This window comes from Telopea speciosissima, chromosome 5, assembly GCF_018873765.1.
Source record: "Telopea speciosissima isolate NSW1024214 ecotype Mountain lineage chromosome 5, Tspe_v1, whole genome shotgun sequence".
NCBI lineage: Eukaryota > Viridiplantae > Streptophyta > Magnoliopsida > Proteales > Proteaceae > Telopea > Telopea speciosissima.
The window spans coordinates 20892037-20917494 of NC_057920.1; the positions used below are offsets into that span (position 1 = coordinate 20892037).

Here is a 25458-nt window from a genome sequence, read left to right on the forward strand (position 1 = left end):
CTCAATCGGACCCTCTTTCTTTGAGTCCAAATCCTTAGAAACTCAGGGCATGATTCGCAATCTCCTACCCTCTTGAACCCAACTGGTGGTCACACAAAATAACAAGAGATGAAATCCCACTAAATGGCTGAAACTGTCTGGTGGAAAGCTTCAGGTCAGACCTGATGTTCACAGTAAGACTCACAACGTACACAAGCTAATGGTTGCAGACTTGGCTGTCTACATGTCTCATTGGCCATATGTGGAGTGCATGATTGGTTCTTCTTTGATAGTTGTGTCTGCAAGACTCTGATCTTTGTTGCAAAATTATTAGATACTTCTTCAAACTTCCAAAGACAACACAACTCTCGACTCATATCTGACATCTGTAACTTCAAGGTTGTGATCTCATCCTCCTAGTTGCTGCAAGTCTTACTTTGCTTGTTGAGCTAGACTTCAAGTGCTTCAACTACTGAGTCACTCCTTTCTGCTGCCAAATGGTGAATGTTTGACTCCTTCAACTCCGACAACCATGCCTCAGTACAGTGGTCTCTGACTCTCTTCCTCAAGATTGTTGCACCTTTCATCTCTTCTAATTACTTGAGCCTCTAGTTCTTCAGTGATGAGTTTGAACTCCTTCACTTAGACCTCAAGCCTCGAGATGATCTCATTTGCATTTTTGAGATCTCTTGAAGTAACTCTTGAGTATTTTTTTTTTTTTTCTTTCCAAGCTCAATCCATCCAAAGCTGTAATCAGCTCTCCTTCCCAATCAACCCATGCCTGTATTTCGTCAATATCATATTCTTCATCAAGCTCATTCATCAAATGATGTTCCTTTTCACCAAAAATTATAGAAGATGGTCCATTTCTTCCTCCTTCTAAATGACTGCAAGAGCAATCATCTGTTAATCTATAAAATGCCTCTGATGTAGAATTTTCACTGGCTGACTGCCTAACCTTGATGTTTGACTTATTCATAAAGACTCTGTTGTTTGTTCCGCACATCCATTGCTGACTTGCATGCACTGACCTTGACCCTCACACTGTCAACCAGTTCACTCAAAATTGCCTTTCTAGCCTTAGAGTCAAACTTGGAGTTCTTCTTTGAACCTTTCATAGCAGCTTCCCATACATCATAGCTCAAACTGTCAATATATGATTCCATTCTGTTCTTTCATATTGCAAAGTTTTGTCCATTATCTTCCAGTGTCATAGTAGAAGACATGCTCAAACCTTCAACTAATGCCATCTCCAACACTGTCGGATCTCCCTCAGCTGATTTAGCCTGTTGAGCTTCCAGGGGTAAATTGGTCTTATGGGCTGTGACACTGTTCACGTGAACAGTGTCGTGGGGTACATGGGTAGTTGTGTCCTTTGTACTTTGTTTATTTTATGATTCAATAATATATATATATGAGGGAGCAGTCCTGCGGCAAGTTATTCTATTCTTGCCGCAGGCTGGCCTCTCCTCTTTGGACAGCTTTGTTTCTCCTCCTCTTCTCTTCTCTTCTCTCTCTAATCTGGTTACAAGGTTTTTTATATTGAAACAGACCACCATTGACAGGTCTAGTGCTGAGGCAGAGTACACTAGTACAGAGCCATGGCTCATACTATTGCTGAGTTGATGTGGATTCGATCTTTACTTCTTGAGATGGGTTTTCGTGTGCCAACACCTATGAAGATGTATTGTGACAACCAAGCAGCCGTCTACATTGCTAGTAACCCTGTCTTTCATGAGAGAACCAAGCATATTGAAGTGGATTGTCACTTTGTTTGTAGTGCAATATTGAAGAAACTGATTGAGACTCCCTTTGTTTCTTCATCAGATCAACTTGTTGATGTGTTCACTAAGTCCTTGTTTGCTTCTAATTTTCGTCAGTATTGTAACAAGCTGAGCATGGGTGATATATATGCTCCAGCTTGAGGGTGAGTGTTGAGCTTCCAGGGGTAAATTGTTCTTATGGGCTGTGACACTGTTCACATGAACAGTATCTTGAACAGTGTGGGCTGTGACACTGTTCACGTGAACAGTGTCGTGCGGTACAGGGGTAGTTATGTCCTTTGTACTTTGTTTATTTTATGATTCAATAATATATATATATATATGAGGGAGCAGTCCTGCAACAAGTTATTCTATTCTTGCCGTAGGCTGTCCTCTCCTCTTTGGACAGCTTTGTTTCTTTCTTTCTCTTCTCTCTCTCTCTCTAATCTGGTTACAAGGTTTTTGATATTGTAACATAGCCAATGAATGGGACTGAGCTCTGATACCAATTGTTAAACTGAGATGGCCACTGAGAGGGTGGGTGAATCAGTGGTACCCAAAATTCAATCCCAACTCGTTTTTCTCCACAAGTCACTTGTAAGCAGTCACTGGCACTCAAGCACAAGGCACACACACATATCCAGATATACACACCTCACAACCACATGCACTCACAACCATGTGGCTAGGTCTACCATGTGTACATAACATACAAATCATCCTGCAACAAACACATACGACTATCACTAGCTGGGGCTATCACCAGACGCACATAACATACCCCATCCACATACACAAACCATTCTGCAGCAAATAATATGCCAAAGCAGAATACACATGCACAATCACAAGACAGAGATGTACGTGGTTCAGCAGTGTGCTTACATCCACGATGCAAATGGCCAAATCCGGCATCTGTATAATGCACCTACGACATAGGAGATAGAACAGGGTCTACCAATAATGTTCTGGATCTGATCTATGCATAAAACCCAGTTTTTCTTCAACTTTCTTGAATTCCTATTCCAACATGGAATTCCTTGAAACTCAACTTTTAACCACTGGAATTCAAATCTGATTTCACATTAACCTTTAGGTTTTTGTACGAAAGTACCCTGCTTTTTCAAAATCTCAACTTTGAACTGATTCCTTAAAATCCTATTTCTAGTCTGATTTCACTCAACTAGTTCTAAATTCTGTTTTCAAGTTCTGGTTGCTGCTTGCTGTTACAGTTTCATAGTATTATTTATTTATTAGTTCAGATCATTAGTGCTACTATGTTAAGATCTCTGAACTTGCTGTTATTTAATACTGTTCTTGAACTCTGTTTCTAGAATCCTACCCCGTAGGATTAACCTATAACTTCAGATCTGTCCATCAGATTTGAACCATACTTTGGGAAACCATTCTTCTCCCTATAATTGACCTTCAACCAGATTTTGGATAAAACCAGAACCTTGGTTTATCTGTTTTTATAGATCTCTTGAATTCTGGTTTCTATACCTGTCACTACAATTCTGGTTTCATTGGATTTCTGAGCCTAGCAACCTTAGGTTTCCAGAAACTCATCAGAACAAATTTATTGATTTAGATTATACATGTCTGAATGCTTTCTTATATAGCCATCTGTTATCCATTTTAAGCTTTCCACCTTGGTATTTTTTTTATAACTTATCTTGTGCTTCCCTTTTAAGATGTGTGACAATTCTAATTTTTCTTTTTGAGAATATAAACTTATATTTCCGAATTCATCATGTAGGTTACGTTCCTTGTGACTCCAGTTAGTGCATATATGCTAGATACACCATTGAGGTATGATCACTCAAAAGTGCATCTATTTATGGACTCATGTTCATCTCATGCTAAAGTACTTTTTATGTTTAATCTTCTAGGTCTTGGTTTGTAGCAATAAATATTGATATTCTACCTTTTAATTCCCTATTAATTATGAGCTGTGCTTGCTTCCTCCAGTCGAAGGGAACTCAAAGATTACCAGCCGCTACATGACTCTGTGCAATACAGTGATAGAAAGGTTTCAATGCCTCCTTCCTCCTTAGTATTGAATAAATGGAACGCTGTCTCCTTTACTTCCAATCTATGTGAACTTTATCTGTTTTCCTTTTGACTTTTAACCTTATGTCTTCTAACTCTTAATCAATGTTTGAGATTTTTACTGGGGAGTGATTTGAAATCCTGGGGAAATCTACAATAGTTTTCTTTTTTTTTGGTGAATAAATATATTACCAAACCCCAGGAGGGGGCAGGGGGGAAAAAGGGGGGGGGGGATATACAAGGAGAGCGGTGAGGGAAGAGAGGAGGGGGGGGGGGAGAGCAAAATCAGGCCATCCTAGAAAGGGGAGGCCGCAAAAGAGAGAGGTCTAAACCCCAGGTAACAACAATGTGCCTGTTCCTTGGGGTGTCAATAAAAGAACTATGGGGTAAGGTACTGAGCTTAGAGGAGACATCGAAAGAGATGTCTTTGAAAATCAAGTCAATAGATCTAGACTTGGAAGTCCATCTCCTAAGATTCCTCCCCATCCAAATGTGATGAACGGTAGAGCCAAAAACCAGCTTTCCAACCATATCACAGAGGGTGCTGCCTTTGTAGGTCGTGATCATCCAGAGGCATTCTCTATCAAAAGGTAAGTGTCTCTTGCTGTGAGGCCAAATGGATAGGAGGGCTTTTTTCCAGATGGTAGAAGTAAAGGTACAAGCACAGAAAAGGTGGGCAGTGTCCTCAAAAACATTCCAACAAAAAATGCAGTAGGGGGAGACAGGGATGTTTCGGTGAAGGAGGAAGTCTTGGGTCGAGAGGCAAAGGTAAAGCGATCTCCAGGCCGTAAGGCTATGACGAGGGATGAGGCCTTTGAACCAGACTAGGTTGTGCCAAGGGACGGGGGGGCTAGGGTTGCGAACAAAATTCCAAGCCGAACTAAAGCTAAAGTAGCCAGTGGGGGAGGGGAGCCAGACAACCTTATCCTTGAGAGCTGGGGGAGAGGGGGCTAGGGGCGGGAGAGTGGGCCAGATCTGAGAGAGGATAGGGATGGGAGGGGAGGGAGGAAGCCAAGAGCCAAGAGAGATGATGGAGGATAAGGGGGCAGATTTGGGGATGCCAGAGGAGTAGATCGTTCTAGGACCAAAGACATTATAGAGAATTCCAAGGGGGTGCCAGGGGTCGAGCCAAAGAGAGGTTAGAGATCCATCAACAACGACCGTAGAGGTAGCTCTAAGGGCAAGAGGGCGAAGGAGAAGAATCTTTAGCCAAACCCAAGAGGAGTCTGAGTAGATGGGAACAATCCAGATGGAGTCATTTTTTAGGAGATGAGAATAGACCCAAATGGAGTCATGCCTAGAGGAGATTTTCCAGATAAGCTTTAGGATTCCTGCAGTATTGGAATCCCAGATGCGGCAAATGCCTAAGCCCCCTTTAGCCTTAGGAAGGCAAATGGATTTCCAACTGATTGGATGCAGAACTTTGGAGGCTTCTTTCCGTTTCCAGAGGAAGGCACAGAAAAGGTTCTCCATGGCTCTGATAGTGGATTTGGGGATGCCAAAGATGCCGCACCAGTACGTGTAGGATGATTGGAGGACCAATCTGATGCATTCAAGCCTTCCCGCATAGGAGAGGAGTTTGCCTTTCCAAAGCTGGAGACGCTTGCGAATATTGTCGAGCATAGGGGTGCAGTGGTGACTGGAGAGCCTAGCAAGGATGAGAGGAAGGCCCAAGTTCTTGACAGGGAGGGCTTCAATAGAGAAGCCAGTATGACGCAGGAGAGCATCTTTGTCAGAGTCAGGGATGCCGGCCAGGGAAAATTTTGGATTTGAGAAGGTTGATACGAAGGCCGGAGAGGACTTAAAAAAGGTGGAGGGAAGACATGATGGCGGAGATAGAGGAGGGGGAGGCTTTTGAGAAAATCATGAGATCGTCTGCAAAAGCCAGGTGGGTGAGGTTGAGATGCTTGCATTTGGGGATGGGGGAGATAAGGTGGAGATCCGTTTTGGATTGGAGACTCCGAGAAAGGACTTCCAGGGAGAAAAGAAAGGGGGAGAGGGGGCAGCCTTGGCGGATACCGACTTTGGAATGGAAAAATTTGGCAGGGGAACCATTAACTAGGACAGAGTAGGAGGGAGAGGAGATGCAGGCGAAGATCCAACGGACGAAAGCAGGGAGGAAGCCCATTTGAGAGAGCGCATCACAGATGAAGTCCCAGCGGAGGGAATCAAAGGCTTTGTGGAGATCAATCTTCATAAGGGTAGTGGGCGAATGAGATTTACGATCGAAACCTCGCACAATCTCTGAACAGAGAATAATGTTATCCGCAATACTTCTCCCAGAGATGAAGGCGGATTGATTGGGGCTGATCAGGGAGGGGATGACAACTTAATCCTATTGGCAAGGATTTTAGCAATGAACTTGTAGAGAAGGTTGCAAAGGGTGATAGGTTTGAAATCAGAAGGAGGCGGCTCCATCCTTTTTGGGGATGAGACAGAGGAAGGTATGGTTGAAATGGGCAAGCTGGCTGGGTTTAAAGAAGAAGGTACGAATAGCTTTAAAGAGATCTCCTTAGATGGAGTCCCAGCAACTGAGGAAGAAGCCCATACTAAAACCAACCAGACCAGGAGCTTTGTTGGATTTGTGGGAGAGAATAGCTTTGGAGATCTCATCATCAGAGGGAATAGCCAGAAGGAAGTCTGTCAAGGAGGGGGGAACAAACTTATTAATGAGGTTCGGGGGAATGGGGGAGGGGGGCAAGGATGGGATTAAAGAGGGAGGAGAAGAATGAGGCTGCTTCTGCCTTGATGTCAAAGACGGAAGAGATGAGGGTACCGTCACTAGCGAGGAGCTGGGTAATAGAGTTGGAATTCATCCTGGCTAGCAAGGAACGATGGAAAAACGCCGAATTAGAGTCTCCTAGCTTCAGCCATTTGATTCTGAATTTTTTGGCGTAAGAAGCTTTCTTCTTGGAGAGAAAGAGAGAAAAGTTCCTCAGAGAGCTTTTTTTCTTCCAAAGCCAGCTCAAGGAGGAGCGGATCCGATTGGAGCCCGGATTGAACTCGGGTAAATCGGACCGGTAAGAGGAAAGTCGGGAAGGAATATTACCAAAAGTGGACAGGTTCCAAAGCTTGAGAGCAGATTTGGTGTGGCGGAGCTTTCTAGCAAAGGCAATAAGAGGAAGGGAGGGGCAGAAGACAGGAGGGCACCACGCTTGGAGAAAGGTGGGGACTGGGGAGGAAGAGTGGGTGGGAGGTCCACATATCAAAAAATTTAAACGGCTTGGGACCGAAGGAGGAGTATGATTGAATAAGAAGGTGGCAGGGTGCCAGGGACAATGATCAGATAAACCCTGGAGGAGGAAATTGGCGTGGGAATGGGGAAAGGTGGAGAGCCAGGATTCATTGACAAGGAGCCGATCGAGCTTGCAAGCAATTCGGTCAGTGCCCACTCGCCGATTATGCCAAGTGAGAGGAGAACCTGACCATCTAAGGTCATCAATGCTGAGATCCTCGATACAGTCATTGAAGGCATTGACAGAAGGAAGATTGAGGGGACGACCTCCAATTTTTTCAGATTGGAATCTGACAACGTTGAAGTCGCCACCCATTCCCCAAGGGAGGGAATCCATCCCAGCTTTAAGGAGAGAGAGAGATCATTCCAAAGGGCCAAACGGTCAGCAGCCAGATTATGGGCATGATCATAGTCCAGCCTTTATTTATAATATAACAGGCAACATTCTAGAATAGGTACAAGGACAAAAATACCCCTAGGACAGATTTAACCTTGGGCCCATATTACAACACTCCCCCTCAAGTTGGTGCATGCATATTAAACATGCCCAACTTGCTAACAATAGGAAAAAACAATTTTGTACTGATTCCTTTGGTAAGGATATCAGCCATCTGTTTACTAGACTGAATAAATGGAATACAAATATTTCCTAGTTCCAGCTTCTCTTTGATGAAGTGCCGATCAATCTCAACATGTTTGGTCCGATCATGTTGGACCGGGTTGTGAGCATGCTGATTGCTGACTTGCTGTCACAGTAGAGTCGCATAGGAAGATCAACACTCATCCCCAAATCTTGAAGAAGCTCTTTGAGTCAAAGAAGCTCACAAATACCTTGTACCATAGCTCGGAATTCAGCTTCAGCACTAGATCGAGCCACAACAGCTTGCTTTTTGCTTCTCCAAGTAGTTAGGTTACCTCCAACAAATGTGCAATATCCAGATGTGGACTTCCTATCATCAGGACTGCCAGCTCAATTTGCATTAGTGTACGCTTCTATCCGGAGATGGCTCTATGGAGAGAACAATACTCCTTTCCCCGGAGCTGATTTGAGGTAACGGAGAATTCTGTATGCTGCTTCCAAGTGAGAAGAGTGAGGATCATGCATGTATTGGCTGACAAGGCTTACAGCAAATGTGATGTCTAGCCGGGTATGTGAGAGGTAAATCAATCGACCCACTAACCTCTGATAGCTGCCTTTGTCCACTGGCTAACCTTCCTTACTCTTCAAATGTGTGTTGGGCTCCAGAGGGGTATCTGCTGGTTTACACCCAAGCATCCCTGTTTCTTTCAATAAATCCAAGGTATATTTCCTTTGAGAGAGAGTTATGCCCTTAGCTGAATAGGCAACCTCAATCCCTAGGAAGTACCTCAATTTGCTCAAATCTTTGACTTCAAACTCTGTGCCCAAATAAGCTTTCAGCTTCTGAATCTCATGTGCATCACTGCCTGTGATTACCATGTCAACAACATAGACAATCAAAAGGGTAACTTGCTTTGCTGTCCCACTCTCTTAACAAACAATGTGTGGTTTGCATTACTTTGCTTATACCCATACGGGATCATAGCCTTGTGGAATTGGCCAAACCAAGCCCTTGGGAACTGCTTCAGACCATTTAGGGCCTTCTTTAACTTGCACACTTTCCCCCGAGTCTCTGAAGAGGTAAAACCCGAGGGTATCTCCATGTAGACATCTTCTTCCAAGTCTCCATGTAGGAAGGCATTCTTCACATCGAGTTGTTGGAGTTCCCATCCTTGATTCACAACACAAGAAATGATGACCCGTACAGTATTCATCTTCGCTACAGGAGCAAAAGTCTCTTGATAATCGATTCCTTGGGTTTGAGTGAACCCTTTGGTGACCAATCTATTCTTGTATCTCTCCACAGAACCATTAGCCTTGTGCTTCACAACAAAAACCCATTTACAACCAACAGGCCTCTTCCCATGTGAGGACTTACCAAATCCCAGGTCTGATTTTCCGCAGGGGCAAGCATTTCTTCATTCATTGCCTCCTTCCATTTTGGTTCGGCTATTGCTTCCTGCCAAGTGTTAGGGATAGAGACAGAGGTCAAAGAGGATATGAAAGTATGAAAGGCAGGAGTTAGAGAGTTGTAGGACACAAAGTTTGAGATAGGATGCTGAGTGCAACTTCTTTTTTGTTTACAAACAGCAATGGGTAAATCAAGACTAGGATCAAGAAGGTGCTTACCAGAAGTATGATTAGGAGCAAGATTTGGAGTAGGAACAGATGCCGATTGCATAGGTGGTGCAGCGGTGGTGGTTTCTTTCTCTTTGTATCGAGGACCATCTGTGGGAAAATCAATCCCCTGAGTGTATTTCTGCTTCACAAGTCTCTCCCCCTGCACCTGTTGCTCAATCTGTCCCACTTCTTGTTCTTGACTTGTAACTCCATCCTCTAGTTCAATAGAAACATCTTCAATGGTTGGTATCTCAACATCTAAAGGAGCAATCAGCGGGACCTCTTCATTACTTTGAGTCTCCCCCTGCAGAGGTACCGGTGGTGAAAAGTAAGCCTCTGACTCCCAAAAGACAACATCCATGGTGACCAACACCTTTCTTGTAGGAGGATGGTAGCATTTATAGCCCTTCTGAGTTGATGAGTAACTAAGAAAAATGCACCGTAATCCTCTGGGATCAAGCTAACCATGGACGTAGTGATTTCGTGCAAACACAACACAGCCAAACACTCTTGAGGGCACCACAAAAGTGAATTTTCTAACCAACATATCCAAGGGACAGCGGCCACCCAAGACACGAGATGGAAGGCGATTGATGAGGTAAGTAGCTGTAAGCACGACATCACCCCAGAAACGAGGAGGGACAGACATGGTGAACATAAGGGAATGAGCTACCTCCAGTAGATGTTTGTTCTTGCCTTCAGCCACTCCATTTTGAGCGGGTGTATCAACATAAGAAGTCTGGTGTATGATCCCATGGCTGTCCAAATAGGAACGGAAAGCACCATCCATATATTCCTTGCCATTAGCTGAGCGAAGAATCTTCACCTTAGCATCAAACTGCGTTTGGACCATTTTGTGGAATAACATAAAACAGTTGAACAGATTACTCTTGCTATGCATCAAATATACCCAAGTCGTTTGGCTAAAACAATCGATAAATGTGACAAACCATCTAAACCCAGATGTAGAAACACAACGGGCAGGGCCCCAAACATCAAAATGAATTAAACCAAAAGGACTCAAACTTCTATTAGCTGAAATAGGAAAAATACTCCGAGTTTGCTTTGCTAAAATGCAAGCATCACAAAAAAAATTGTGTTTATTACATTGTTTCACCAGACTAGGAAATAAATCACAGATAAAACCCTAATCGGGGAATGGCCCAAACGGTGATGCCAATTATTCAACTCAAGCAATGCATAATCAAAAGTAGAAGATGCCGGCTGTGATGTCAATGCTGTCAGGGAACCCTCAAGCACGTACAGACCACCAACCACCTTACCACATGCAATCGTACTGTCCGTTTCCAAATCCTGAAATAAACAATGAGTTGGAAAAAATATTACTTTGCAAGTTTAAATCCTTAGTTAGACTACTAATGGACAACAAGTTAGTAGTAAACTTAGGAACATGTAAAACAGAGGAAAGAGTGAGAGGAGGTGCACTGAACGGATCCCTTCCCAGAAATAGAAGAAAGAGACCCATTAGCAACCCGAACCTTTGACTGGCCTGAAAGAGGATTATATGTGGTAAAAACAGAGGAAGAACCTATCATATGGTCGGTTGCCTCCGAGTCAATAACCCAAGAATCAGGCATGACCGAGGTGCAATTCCCACCAAAAGAAATACCTGTGGAAGAAGGTGCATTGGAAGGAGCAAGTAGAGCCAAAGCCGAAGCGGCCATGGAAGGAGATACAGATGCCGAAGAAGATGTGTCCAAGCGATGCACCATATCCCGCAGATTCTGCAACTCAGCCATTACAGAGGAAAGAGACTGTTCAGATTGATCTTCATAGCAGCCTAATTAGCAGGAGGGTTACTGGGCCGATTGGAACCCCCCCTTTCCACGCCCACGAGTATCCGCAGGACGACCATGAAGCTTCCAACATCGATCCTTGATGTGCCAGTCCTTCCCACAATGATCGCATTTAATAGGTGGGCGATCACTAGTTGGCTGATCAGTAGGAGGAGGACGAGAGGAATTTCCACTGGAAGATTGAGAACCAGAAACAAGGGTTGATCGTTCCTGAGTGACAGGATGAACCATGGCAGTGTGCCTCGTGTCCTCAGCCAAAAGTATGGCGTAGGCCTGTTCCAAAGAGGGAAGAGGATCCCGATTCAAAATATTGGACCTGATGTTATCAAATTTAATGTTTAGGCCGGCCAAAAAATCAACAGTCGTAAACCATCCTCCCACTTCCTGAAGGCTGTAGCGTCAACATCCGTGGTAGCCTTAAATGTGCCCAAAAAATCCAGTTCCTGCCACAGTGTGCACATGGTATTGTAATATTGGGACAGAGACAACTCCAGCTGCTTGGTAGTATGGAGCTTCTAACGGAGTTCATAGCATTGGGCTGCATTCCCAACCTGAGAGTATGTGTCACGAGCTGTCTTCCAAATTTTTGCAGCGGTGTCAAGGAGCAGATAACGACCAGCAATGGTCTGGTCCATGGAATTAACCAAATAGGACAGCACCAAAAATTGAAATTCATCCATCGATCTTGAGCCGATCCAGCCTCTGTAGGCCTGACCTTAGTGCCCGTGATATAACCAAAGAGCCCACGGGAACCAATAGCAAATAAATAGGAACGAGACCACAGAAGATAATTGCTGCCATTCAACTTTGTGGGATTCACCGAAAAGGGAACAAAGTCCCGTTGGTTGGAATCTTCAGAACCAGTTGAAGCAGTCGTGATCTCTGACTCGTCAGGCATGGTGGCTGGAGAAAAATTGGCAAAGACAAATCCCCAAAAAAAATCATAACATGTATAGGGGAAAAAAGGAACCCTTGGTGGGAGTCAACTCACCACCAAAGGATTTTTAAAAAAATCGAACAAGGTGGAAGCCCCCCCAGGTGTGTAGAGGTGGCGGAAAAGGAGGGAGGGACTTGCGGAGGTTGCGGGAGGAAGGGAGAGGGCCTGCGGTCATCGACGGTAGCTGGCGGAGGCGGTGAAGAGTTGGCGGTGGCTGGCGGAAGTGGTGGAGGGGCTGGCGGTGGGTGGTTTTAGGGCAGGATGACGAAAAAGAAAAGGAAGAAGAGAGAAAAAATCGAAAAAATTTTACTTCCCATATCCCCGAAATATTTTTGGCTCTGATACCATGTGGAATTCCGAGAATACTGGCTTGATCAATGTGATCATAGCCCAACATTATTTATAATATAACAGAGAACATTCTAGAATAGGTACAAGCAAGGATTTAAGTATCGGTATCGGGTATCGTATCGGTCGGGCGATTTTAAGAGACGTATCGTATCGTATCGTATCGTATCGTATCGGATATACGTATCGATCGGTGCAGAAACGCATGAAAATGATCAAAATACACATGAAAATACACTTTTGGACAATAAAAACAATATAAACAAGCAATTTGTGTCATATATCATGCATATATATTGAGAATTGTGAATAATCAATAACCAGACAAGTGCGGCTCGTTGAAATTGTTATAAAAGATTAAAAGATGAAATTTCTTACATGTAAAGTCACTCAATTGCCATGAAGAATGTCGGGGTGGATCAAAGTCATGTCTGTAAGGGTCTTCAACAATAGGAGTGACTATTGTGATAGATTTTAGGGTAAATATATAATCTTCTTGGAATGTGATAGATCTATACATAATATAGTACATATATTATATACATTAGCATTTGTTTTAAATTTTAGAAGAAAAAAAAAAAAAAATCATTTTAAAGAAGCAATTTTCGGTTTTAGGTAAAAAATGCAAAGAAACATGGATTTTGAACTCAAATCTTTGTAAATGTATACAAAGAATGCAATACTAAGTTAGTTCAACATATTCCCTTTGAATCATAACAAAAAAAATACCAAAAATCAAAGATTTAAACAAAAGAATCAAGTTTTTTTCAAAAAACCTACCTTGCCCTTCAAGAACACCTTTTGATTTCGAATGTGGGCTGTTAGATGCAGCAAATGATGAGATTTCACCTCCTTTAGGATCGTTTTTGGCAAAGGAATCAAAGCCCTCAACAAATCTTTGGCAAAAACCAAGTTTAAAGATGTTTTTTTATGGTTTCTCAAAGCTGGAACTGTTTTTTTTTGCTAGCCTGCTCCTGCTCGAGTTTTCTGTTTTGAGAAGACTTGGGCCCATGTGGTTTTTAAGTTGCCGATACGTATCGAGACGTCTCGGTATGTATCGTTATTTCAAAAATAATAAAATAATGGTTTAAATCATGTCTCGTCTGTATCGATACGTATCGACCGTATCGTATCGTATCGATATGTATCGGTCGATACATACCGATACATTCGAGACATTTGCATTTTAAAAAAAAAAGATACGTCTCGACCTGTCTCGTCTCGGCCATGACCGATACCGAGACGTATCGGTCGAGACGATACGATACGCTCCGATACTTAATTCCTTAGGTACAAGGACAAAAATACCCCTAAGACAGATTTACCCTTAGACCCATATTACAACTGTTATAATTGGAGAGAAGGGACCAAGAGGGAGCAATGGAGGCAGCAATGCGAGAAGCATTCTCTTGGAGAACATGGGTTTCTAGAAGAGTGCAAAAAGAGTGAGTGGATTTGATAAAAGATCTAATGTCTTGGTGCTTAGATAGGGAGTTGAGACCCCTAACATTCCAAAAGAATCCGGCAGACATGGGGAGCTAAAGTGCAAGGGGTAAGGATCTCTTAGGGGGCATACTACGGTATCTTCGTCAGGAGTAGGCAATAGCCGGGCATCGAACATAAGGGCGGTAAGGGGGAGAGGGTCTGACAGGACCCGGGGGAGAGAGTCTGGGAGGACCCGGGGGAGAGGGTCTGGGAGGACCCGGGGGGAGGGGAGCCAGCTCAGCGGATAAGGTAGAGGCCTCGGGTTGGTCAGAGGGTAAAGGAGGGGAGGGGATGAGGGAGTCAGAGGAAGTACGGGTTAGGGCAGTCTGGGAGGGGGGGAGGAGTAGGTGAGCTTGGTAGAGGTGGGCTGGGGGGTAACGATGGGGAGATTGTAAGAGAAAAAGGATTTGTTGAGGATGGGGGGCAAATGGGCCGGATTAGAAGAAAAAAGGGCTTGAAGGTTGGAATGGGTAGGTCTAAGGGAAACGGAGGTAGATGACGATAGGTGGGCTTGGTTTAGGAGGGGAGATGGGCTTGGTATAGGTGTCGGTTTAAGGGCCTGCGAAGAGATGGGCCGGTTGGGGGTTATGTGGGGAGTGGGCTTGAAAAGTTGGAGAGAAGACGTACTGGAGGTAGGGTTAAGAGGACACATGGATGGGGGAGGGCCCAATATGATGTAGGGTGATGGGTTAGGTAAAAACGGGGGGGGGGGGGTAAATGGGAATAAGGAAAAGAAAGAAAAGGGGGGCGACTACTAAAAGGGGAAAGGGGTTGGGGAGAAGGGGAGAGGTTCTCAGGCGATCGCACCAGAGAGGTACGTCTGTCGAGAGAAGACCCACAGGAGGAGGCGCAGACCTGAACATCGGCAGCAACGGTGGCAGGAGGAGCCTGGAGTGGCAAAGCATGGTTCAGCGTCACAATAGAGGAGGCGGCAAGCGTAGAAGATCTTCCATTCTCGGCTAAGAGGTCGTCTTGGGCCAAGCCAGTCAGCAAAAGAGATTTTTCAATCACCAAAGGGGGAGCCTCGTCTCCAGTTGCAGAAGCATCAACGAAAGCACCAGAGAGGTTGAAGAGAGGTCCTTGTCCAGATCACAGGGCAGAGGAGCAGGCTTTGGCAGAGACGAGACGTCAAGCTCAACAGTGGCCAGAGGGACCCCGAGACCAGCAAGCAGTGGCGACACTCTGTGAGGGCGAGAACAAGCAGCGGAGGGATCACGTCGGCGAAGCCTCATGCTACGGCGAGAAGAAGATCTTCCTCTACGAGAGAGCCCAATGGGGCGAGATGGCGGCGGAGGAACAGAGGGGGAAGAAGACCTGAGTTGATGGTCCGTCGCACAAGAGACGACCGCAGGGGCATCGAGATCGTTGATGGAGGCGGAGGAGAGGGGTGCTTTGCCGGACAATCCTTCGACTGGTGGCCGAAAACTTTGCAATGGATGCAATGAGGGGAGCCGCCAGTCATATTTTACCGGCTGTTCGAAGCTGAAGCCGTCATCTTCAACAATGGAGATGGAAGAAGGAGGAGGACTGTCGGCTGAGATGTCGATGTAGATTCGAGCATACGAGAGTCTATCCATCTTCAAGGTGCGAGCGTCAGAGTACAGCGGGAATCCGATGACCGAGCCTAAGCGGCTGAGGCACTCTTGGCTCCAATAGTGTAAAGGGAGACCAGGGAGTGTGATCCACAAGGGAATGGAGCTGAGGTCGACCTTGTGGAGCAGAAGAAAGGGAGACCACTGGCAGAGAAAGATCGGTTTGGACCCAACCATCCAAGGAGCTCCAGCAAGAGCGCGAGCTTTGACTTTGTCGAAGAAAAACTTGAAGATAAAAACTCCATTCTCGAGAAGGAAAAGGTCCAGAGCCCCTTGAGCTTTCCATTGCTTCGTAAGGGAAGCTTTGACAACGTTGAAGTTGGGCCTGGGTCCAAGGAAGTGGCCTACGAGGCAAACTTGCCATTTGGAGATTTCAGGGGATAGCAGGTCAGAGGGGCAATGGGTAAAGGAAGTTCCATCTTTGGAGGAAGGCTTGACAAAGTGGAGGGATGTATCAGAGGAAGAAGGATGCTGCGAGCAAATGGAGGACCAAGATTTTGGTTTGGCATGAGCGGTGGGAGGGGTGAAGATGGGTGTGTTGGTGGAGGCGGGGGTGATGGAGGTGGAAATGATGGAGGCGAAGGTGTATGCGGGGGTGGGGGTGGTGGTAGTGTAGATGGTGGAGGTGGAGATGGCTGGCGAGATGGTCGGAGGTGTTGGAGAGCTCATGTCGTCTTCATCCCTTGGAGATGTTGGAGAGTTTCGATAACACCATAAGTCGGTTTCTCTTGGATAACCAAAAGAGGGGAAAAAAACAGTAAAGAAAATACAATAATGCAGGCTGAAGAGAACCTACAGTCTTTTACACATCAACCATGGAGAATAGTTTCAGAAAAAAATCATGCACAAGAGTTTCTACATTGCAATGATGTCATGTGCAATACAATAGCTTTCTTATTTGGCCATACCTTGACCTATAGGGAAACAGAAGTATTTTGCCAATTTCAACAGATTTCGTTCGAATTTCGATTTGCAATTACAAGGATAAGATAGATGGACTTTGTTTTGCTGGACAAATTATGTTGCAAAAGGTTTTCTGGACTCTATAATCTTATGCATGGTGTGCTTAGTTGGCTGTCTGAAATGGCTATACGTTTCTGCCTCATGGCAAGTTTCAGGCTTTCAGCCCAAGGATCTTCTACCATGTGGAAAAAGAAATTTGTCTTCTGGGCAGGTTTTGAAACATAGATTTGCTATTTCACTGGGCTAATAATCTAACACATGATGAGGTATAGTGCTGACATGGACTATGGGACTGAACGTGTAACCAATTGTGAGTTATGCTTATACTCAATACTCCTATCCCACTTATAATATTCCCATCCTTCTGATCTTTTAGGAGAGAATCTGCCTAGCATTATCAAACTCCAAAAATATGATAAATGTGCTATTTGAAACAATTGCATGTAAGTTTTGTTTAATATCTTTTTTACTATGTATAAGATGTTATCAAAATGCTTTAAATTCAAATCTCTGTCTAGATTTCAGCTACATCCCACCAGACAACTGCAAATCTGCTATTCTTCTTCTTCTTCTCAGTTACTTCTTTTGCTCCCTCTAGTTTTCAGTTAGGAAACCAAAACAGTGACTCTTGACTACTGCTGGTAGTTTTTATTTTTGCTGTGGAATATTCTGTTAGAAGATTTTGTGTGGATCTTGAAGATCCACTGAAATATTCTCCTAGTGACTACCTTTTATTTTAGTTTCTATTTTGTAATAAATTCTTTGTAGTTAAAGTCAATAACTACCTAGTAGTTATTATTTTGATTATTTCCTTTTTATGTAATAGCAATAACATCTTCCTTTTAGAAGAGTTGTTATTTTAGTACTCTCACACAGAGAGTTACTTGTATTGTAATCCAGCCTTTATTGTTATAAATATAAGTAAAGAGAGAACACCCCCCCCCCCCAAACGATTTTGGCTATAATATTTTGTGTCTTCTTCATTGGGAAGTTGATGGCTGCTGTGGTGAAGCAGCAGCAGCTCCAAGGTGGTGAATCCTTGGATTGGGACTGGTGGCGATGCCTTTCTTGCAGGCCTTGGTTGTGAAGCCAGGTCATATTCTCCCTTCCTTCTACTTCTTCTTCCTCTCCTTTTCTTTTATTGTTCTGTCAGTTCTAGCAAGTAACGTCACTATTGTGGCCTATCATTGGATGATTTCTAAACCTTCCTTTGTGTCTTATTCTTATTTTATTCCTGCTGCTACTACTCACTTATTTTCTGCCAGTTTTCTTTTGTTTTTCCTATCCTGCAATTTTTGTTTTATTCCATTCTAGTTGCAGGAACTTCGTGCTTTCGGTCCTTCCAATCCAGCCATTGGATGGCCTGTCTTTTCTGATATTGTCTCCTCTACCATCCATACTAACTGTTGGGAGGCATCTGACCAACAGTTTGTGAGTTATTGCTTCTCGTATGAGTTACTAAATTCTGTTTTTTTTGTTTTTTAAGGTTCTTTTTTATGTTGACACTTGTTTCTCCTAATCTAACCATCAGTTTGCCTTAATCTTTTAGACACATAATCCACCTATTAGAACCTCCATTCGACCATAGTTTCAGCACCATCTGTTGGATGGATTGAGAGACTTATTACTATCACTTTTCTGCCATATGTTCTCAGTTTTGGTTCACTGCAGTTCTAGTTTTCTAATAGATTTTTTAGTGTTTTGTCTCTTCAGCCTAGTAAACCTCATAATGTAAGACTTTTGGGAAGATTTAATTCCTATATTATGGTTGTGGTGCCTTGTCTCCAAGGTTCGAAATTTCAGATTTCACCCCCATTTCGCCCTCTACCGAAACCAATTATTTCGGTGAAATTTTGCATATAAATTTTGATAGCCATTTCGTTTCGGTTTCTTGGAAAACCAAAATATTTCGGTAATTTCGGCCAAATTTCTGCACCCAGCACTTCGCGCTGATGTAGTTACCAGTAGGATTATTTAGGGGATTTAGATTATCTTTGTAATTTTTGCAATCTTATTTTATTTTAGGGGCTTTGGGTATGCATAGGGATTTGGTTGTTTTTCAGTTACCTAGTTTTCTACAGCTTCTATTTCTTTTTAATTGCTATTTTTAAGTTGTTGGAGTCTTATAAGAAGTTGTAACCACCCGTCAGTGAGTATAGCTTTGGAGAATGGTGTTGACAGGAATAGAATTAGAGCTGAATGCTTGGATAGTCTAAAGTAGACCCCAAGCCATATATTTATAATGAATAGAAAATATTACATGGATAGAATTGTCCCTAACTAAACTGACATAGCTGTACATATCATAAAAGTAGTAAAAAGTCCAGAATACACCCACGGTATTCTGGCCCATACAATCCAACACTCCCCCTCAAGTTGGGGCTTATATGTCATGCATGCCCAACTTGACTAAGATAGGAAGAAACACTTTGCCACTTAGTCCCTTAGTGAACACATGGGCTAATTGATCAGCAGACTTCACAAAGGGAACACAGATGAGTCCGGCTTCGAGCTCCTCCTTGATGAAATGTCGGTTAACCTCCACATGCTTAGTACGATCATGCTGGACAAGGTTATGAGCAATTCTAATGGCCACTTTATTATCACAATAAAGTATCATGGGAAGATGGACAGCAACACCGATATCCTACAACAATCCTCTAACCCACAAAAGTTCACAGATTCCTTGTACCATTGCACGGAACTCTGCTTCAGCATTGGACCTTGCCACAACATTCTGCTTCTTAACACGCCATGTGACAAGATTCCCACCCACAAAGGAACAATAGCCAGAAATGGATTTTCTATCAGTAGAGCCAGCCCAATCGGCATCAATATAAGATTCTACCTTCAGATGACCATTAGGAGATAAAAGGATTCCTTTTCCTGAAGCAGACTTTAAATATTGCAAAATACGAAGGACTGCCTCCATGTGAAAGGAATAAGGATCATGCATAAACTGGCTCACCAAACTTATAGCAATGGCTATGTCTGGTCGTGTGTGAGAGAGGTAGATTAGTTGCCCACTAATCGCTGATAACGACCTTTATCAACAGGTTCACCATTTTTCTCCTAAAGTCTTGTAGTAGCTTCCATAGGAGTATCTGAAGGATGACAACCTAGCAACCCAGTCTTAGACAATAGATCTAGGATATATTTTATTTGAGAAAAGAAAGATGCCTTTTGAAGATCGAGCAACTCTATCCCTAGAAAGTATTTTAGAATTCCCAGATCTTTTACTTCAAACTCACGGCCAAGGAAGTGCTTCAATTTCTTGATTGCATCACCATCATTACCAGTGACCACAATATTATCCACATACACTATGAGAATAGTTACCTTGTCACCAATTCGTCTGATGAACAAAGTGTGATCAACATTGCTTTGCTTATATCCTGCTGAAATCATAACCTTGTGAAACCTGCCGAACCAAGCTCTAGGTAACTACTTCAACTCATAGAGAGCATGGTTCAACTTGCAGACCTTGCCCCTGATCCTATCATTAGAGAAGCCTGGTGGAATATCCACATATACCTCATCCTCAAGCTTCCTATGGAGGAAAGCATTCTTTACATCCAACTGCTGAAGATCCCACCCAAGATTTACAACACAAGACAATAACACCCTTATAGTGTTGAGTTTCGCCACTGGTGCAAAGGTCTCCTGATAGTCAACTCCATAAGTTTGAGTGAAGCCCTTTGCAACTAGACGTACCTTATATCGATCCACTGCCCCATTTGCCTTCTGTTTGACCATAAACACCCATTTACATCTAACTGTTTTTTTTCCTGGAGGAAGAGCCACAAGATCCCACGTATTATTTTTGTGTAGTGCTTTCATTTCTTCCAACATTGTTGTCTTCCACTTTCCATCTGTAGATGCTTCCTGCCAATTTTTAGGAATGGAAACAGAAGAAAGAGAAGATACAAATGCACGAAAAGAAGGAGAGAGAGAGCTATAAGAAACGAAACGAGATATGGGATGCAGAATGCAAGTCCTAGTACCTTTGCGATGAGCAATAGGTAGGTTGGAAGAAGAGGGCTTACCTGGAGAGGAAGGATTTGGATCTTGAGCCGGCATCTGGATGGGTATTGGAGCTACAATGGATTGAAGCTGCCCCCTTCTGATGCCTCCCTTTTTATAGGTGATCATATTGGAGTTGTCAATCCTCTTTTGAAATTCACCAATAGTTCTCTGGACTAGAGTCAGCTCCCCCTGAATAGGAACATCAATAACACTCTTTTTCATGGTCTCCCCCTGTAAAGGGTTCCCTTCAGATGAGGGGGGAACAGCCAAAGGAGGCTGGGTAGCAGTCAAAGGGGGCTGGGCAGCAGCCATGAGGGGCTGGACAGCAGTCAAAGGAGGCTGGGCAGCAGCCATAGGGGGCTGGATAGCAACCGTAGGGGGCTGGACAACAGCCGTAAGGGGTTGGACAGCAACCGTAGGGGCTAGAAGAGGAGGAACCTCTAAGGATAACACATCTTCACTAGAACTCTCCCCCTGAAGCGGTGGTGAAGAATAATAGGAAAGGGTCTCATGAAAAATAGCATCCATACTAACCAAAGTACTGCGGGAAGGGGAATGGTAACAATTTATAACCCTTCTGGGTTGGAGAATAACCCAAGAAAATACAACGTAACCTCCTAGGTTCAAGTTTGCTTGGAGATTTTGTATCTCTAGCATAGCACACACAACCAAACACTTTGGGAGACACAACAAAAGAGGAATTCCCCATTAAAACTGCAGCTGGACTACGGGAGTCAACAACCTGAGAAGGTAATCTATTGATGAAATAGGCTGCAGTGAGGACAGCATCTCCCCAATATTGAGAGGGAACATGTCTAGCAAACATCAAAGCCCTGCCCACCTCTAACAAGTGACGGTTTTTTCTCTCAACCGCACAATTTTGGGCTGGAGTATCAACACAACTAGTCTAGTAAACAATACCATGGTCAACTAGGTATTTTTTAAATTGAGATTTTGTATACGCGGTTCCATTATCACTTCTCAATATTTTGAGAGTTCCCTGGAATTGAGTTTGGACCATTTATGAAAATGCCGAAAACATTCAAAAACATGATTTTTTGTGTGTAAAAGATACAACCACGTGTGCTTAGAGCGACAGTCAATGAAAGAAATAAACTAACAATGACCAGAAAGAGATGTTTTACGACTAGGACCCCAGACATCAGAATGCACCAATTGAAAACAAGAAGAACTCCTTTTATTTGATAAAGAATAAGTTGAACGTGTTTGTTTGGCCAGAACACAAGCCTCACAAAAAAAGTCATCCTTATTACATTGGGTGACCAAACTAGGAAATAAATGTGCTAAAATTCCTAATGGAGGGTGACCTAATCTAGAGTGCCATTGGTAAAGTTCAGAAGAGACCAAGGAGTTCTGGTGTAGCGAAGAAGGTAATGGTGGTGGAGAGGGACGACTATCTTCAAGCAAGTACAATCCACCGTGTACTTTACCAAATCCAATCGTCTTCCTAGAGCCTAGATCCTGAAAATCACAATGGGAAGGAAAAAAAGTTACTTTGTTATTAAGATCACGAGTAATACTACTAATAGAAAGAAAGTTAGTAGTAAAATTAGTAATATGTAATACAGAGGACAAAGGAAGAGAGGAAGTGCAGTTGATGATTCCTTTTCCAGATATGGAAGAAAGGGAACCATCAGCTACTTTGACCTTGTCTTTCCCAGAAGTGGAAGAATAACGATTGAACAGGCTAGAGGAACCGATCATGTGATCAATAGCTCCAGAATCTATGATCCAAGTATGGGAAGCTACAGAAGCTCAATGACTACCAAATGGAATACTTGACCAGGTAAAATGTGAACCTGAAGGAGCAAAAGGGTTGGCAGTAGCAACGGATGTAGTAGAGGCAGCAGCAACAGAAGTCCTTAGCACACGTAGGAATGCCTGTAGATCATCCTGAGATAGACCAGTATCAGTAGTAGGGGCTGTGGTAACAGACTCAGTATGATGAGCTTTGTTCTTTGGCTTTTTCTTGGCACCCTCTTAGTTTCAAAGTCATGGTTTCCATGAAGTTTCCAGCATTTCTCTTTGGTGTGGTAAGGTTTGTGACAGTGCTCACAAACAATAGTGCCGATAGTGGAATCACCGGAAGGAGTGCCAACAAGTGCAAGAGAAGTAGCGGGCGGAGTCCGGAGGGGCGATCGTCGCACGTAATAGGAGGGTGCAACATAGCAGCCCTACGGTTTTTCCTCAAAGGAGACCAAAGCATAGGATTGTTCAAGGGTCGGAAAAGGTTTATGGCCCAACACCTAAACCCGAATTTGTCATACTCCACATTCAAACCAGCTAAAAAATCATAAACTCTGATCTTGTCCACATGCTTCTTGTATGAAGTAATGTCAGCAGCTGTAGTAGGGTGATAACCAAAGAAGTGGTCTAATTGCTGCCAAAGGCTGCGCAAAGTAGCATAGTATTTGGAGACTAACAATTCTCCCTGAGTAGTGTGAAGGACCTTCTTCTTGAGTTCATACACCTAGGCATCATTGCCAAGCTACCCATAAGTTTCCTTGCAAGCAGTCCATATTTGAGAGGCTGTATCAAGGAGAAGAAAGCCATGCGCAAGATCTGAAGTCATTGAACTAATGATGTATGACATGAGCACCCCCTTATTGGCAAGCCATCTGTCTTGAGCATGACCAGTCTCAGTTGGCATAACACTGGTACCATTAATATGGCTAGTAAGGCCACGGCCAGCAATGGCAAAGGAAGCAGATCGAGACCAAAACATGTAATTGGAACCATCCAGTTTGATTGGATTAGGAGGCAAGGTATGAAAATCTGATTTGCCTTGGCCATCACCAACAGAAGTTTCAGTCGAATTAACTGAGTCACCCATGATCGCAGAGAAGTTGGTGGGATGAGAAACCCAAGAATTCCTTCAAGGTAAGGGCTGAAAATTGGAGGAGAATCTTCTTTCAATGGGAGAATATATGTCTCCAAAAATCAGCAGTAGCTGACAAGTAAATCCCCTAGATTAACATTGTGAGACCCACCTCTAATTTGAGCCTTTCTGAACTTGTATGATTTCAGGTTCTGGTTCAGTGTCCATGCTTGCCTCAATATTGTGGGCTGCATCGGTTGTGGATTCGGACCAATTCGTTGACACACCTATGGAGGATTCCGGGGAACCAACACAGTTAGCCATCATTGAATCTGAAGAACCTGCCGGGTCCCAGCACATAAGCTTCATAGGTCAAACATGTTGGATCGAGCATATACAGAACCTCACAATTTCATAGGCCGGGTTTAGGTAAGAACTTATTTTACATATAGGACTGATGTTTTAATAGTGTAATAGGGACTGAAACTGTCACACTCCGGCCCAGTTAATAAGGGCATGGTGTGACCGGATGCCAACTGACACCCAATCCATCCTCCAGGATCACAAGTGCAGTACTCCCATTTATAGTTTATCATAACACAGTACATCAAATGCAGCGAAAGAGAATAAATAATAATGATAACAACAATAAATAAGGAGATTTGAGTGCTAAACTTGATATTTATATAGATTGAAACTTGTATTACATCTATACAGTTGTCACAAAAGTAATACAAGTCAGAAGTATAAACAGCTACTATAAGCCTCACTATACAAAAATAATGTATAAACACAAAAGAGAATAGCCTGCTCCGTCAGGCCAAATCAAAAGAACGCGCACGCATCGCATACGCAAGACATATCATGTACTTCAAACTCCTGCACCGCACGACCCTCTTCGGTATGAAAGTCTGAAGCAGCATTAAGTCCAATACCTAGTTTCTCAGAACCAGCCATACCATCTGAAAAAGAGGGATCCACAGAGGTGAGCTCCATTGAGCCCAGCAAGGGAAAACATGCAAGCAAATGCAAATAGTCCATGATGCATGTCCTAAACTAAGCATACAACTAGCAACAGATCTAGGTCTTATGAGGTATAAGTGCTACTGTCGTAGGTATGATATTCTCAGTCCCGGTAACGCAAACCAAACATCGGTCACCCGATTATACCACTCTACTATGGTGAAGACCTGCCAGTTCCGGAATGTACACATTAGACCCCGGCGGACCCTCAATGCTAACCCTACTATTTGTTCCCATTCTGGTAGTACTCTTTAGACCTGGAACAGTTAATGACATTCCGAAAATACCCTTCAGACCTGCCACGGGTTATCCAACACCTCACCCCTGTTGGCAAGGGTCGTAGCACTGGGTTTATGATAACCTAACCATATATATTCTAACATGGATGACATATGAGGCAGTAAATAGTATAGTAAGCAGTTCTAGCATCATTTGTCAACACATCATATATATATATATATATATATATATATATATCACAGTGTAAATTATACAAATGCAGTATGGAATGATAACCTATAACCATGCATTCATCTAATGCAAAAGAAAGCTACAAAACTACATGTCTAATAATCCTACATTGATGCATGTCAATGGCAGCCAACAATAACAACATATTAAGTAAAGAAACACACTCAAAATGAGTCCAAAAATTCCTTACCTGGAGTTGAATGAGTGTATTAGTCCGAAGATGATACAACTCCACCAAAAACCTCACCCAACAGGAATTTATAGTCCTAACAGGTAGGAAACAACATAAATTAGATACTACATAGACCTAGGAGTAAGCCCCAACCCATTAAGGATCCAAGCTGGGACTGCAAGGGTCAACCGGATTCAGAACTGTCCTGAATCCGGTCGGCCATAGGGGTCACCTGCCTGAATCCGGTGGGTGAAACAGTGGCTAATTTTTTGTGCTAAACACATGGATTTTGCCATGCATGGAACCCCAACACCCAAATTAGCTTAGGGAAACCCTAGGGTACTGCTATGGGATCATTTTGATCAAATTGCATGTATGATCAATCCATGGGTTCCAATCATAGAAGGTAATCAAAGGATTCTTGAAACCCATATGAACATGGCAGATCATCAAAGAAAAAGGGCAATTGGTGCACAAGGGGTTGGAGGTGATGTCTAATTGTGTTGGATTAACCCAATTGAGTTAGGGTTTGGGGTCTTTATAAGTCAACTTACCT

The 25458-nt window shown here is 43.3% G+C and overlaps 1 protein-coding gene across 1 annotated transcript in view; it reads left to right on the top strand.

Moving 5' to 3' along the window:
- The window catches only part of LOC122662145 (probable galacturonosyltransferase 3), a 56186-nt gene that overhangs the window by 16324 nt on the left and 14404 nt on the right, over positions 1–25458 (top strand). Inside the window, exons 2-3 of the mRNA XM_043857710.1 lie at positions 3502–3554; positions 3714–3774. Of these exons, the coding sequence (XP_043713645.1) occupies positions 3502–3554; positions 3714–3774 (114 nt within the window). The remainder of the gene's footprint in view (positions 1–3501; positions 3555–3713; positions 3775–25458) is intronic.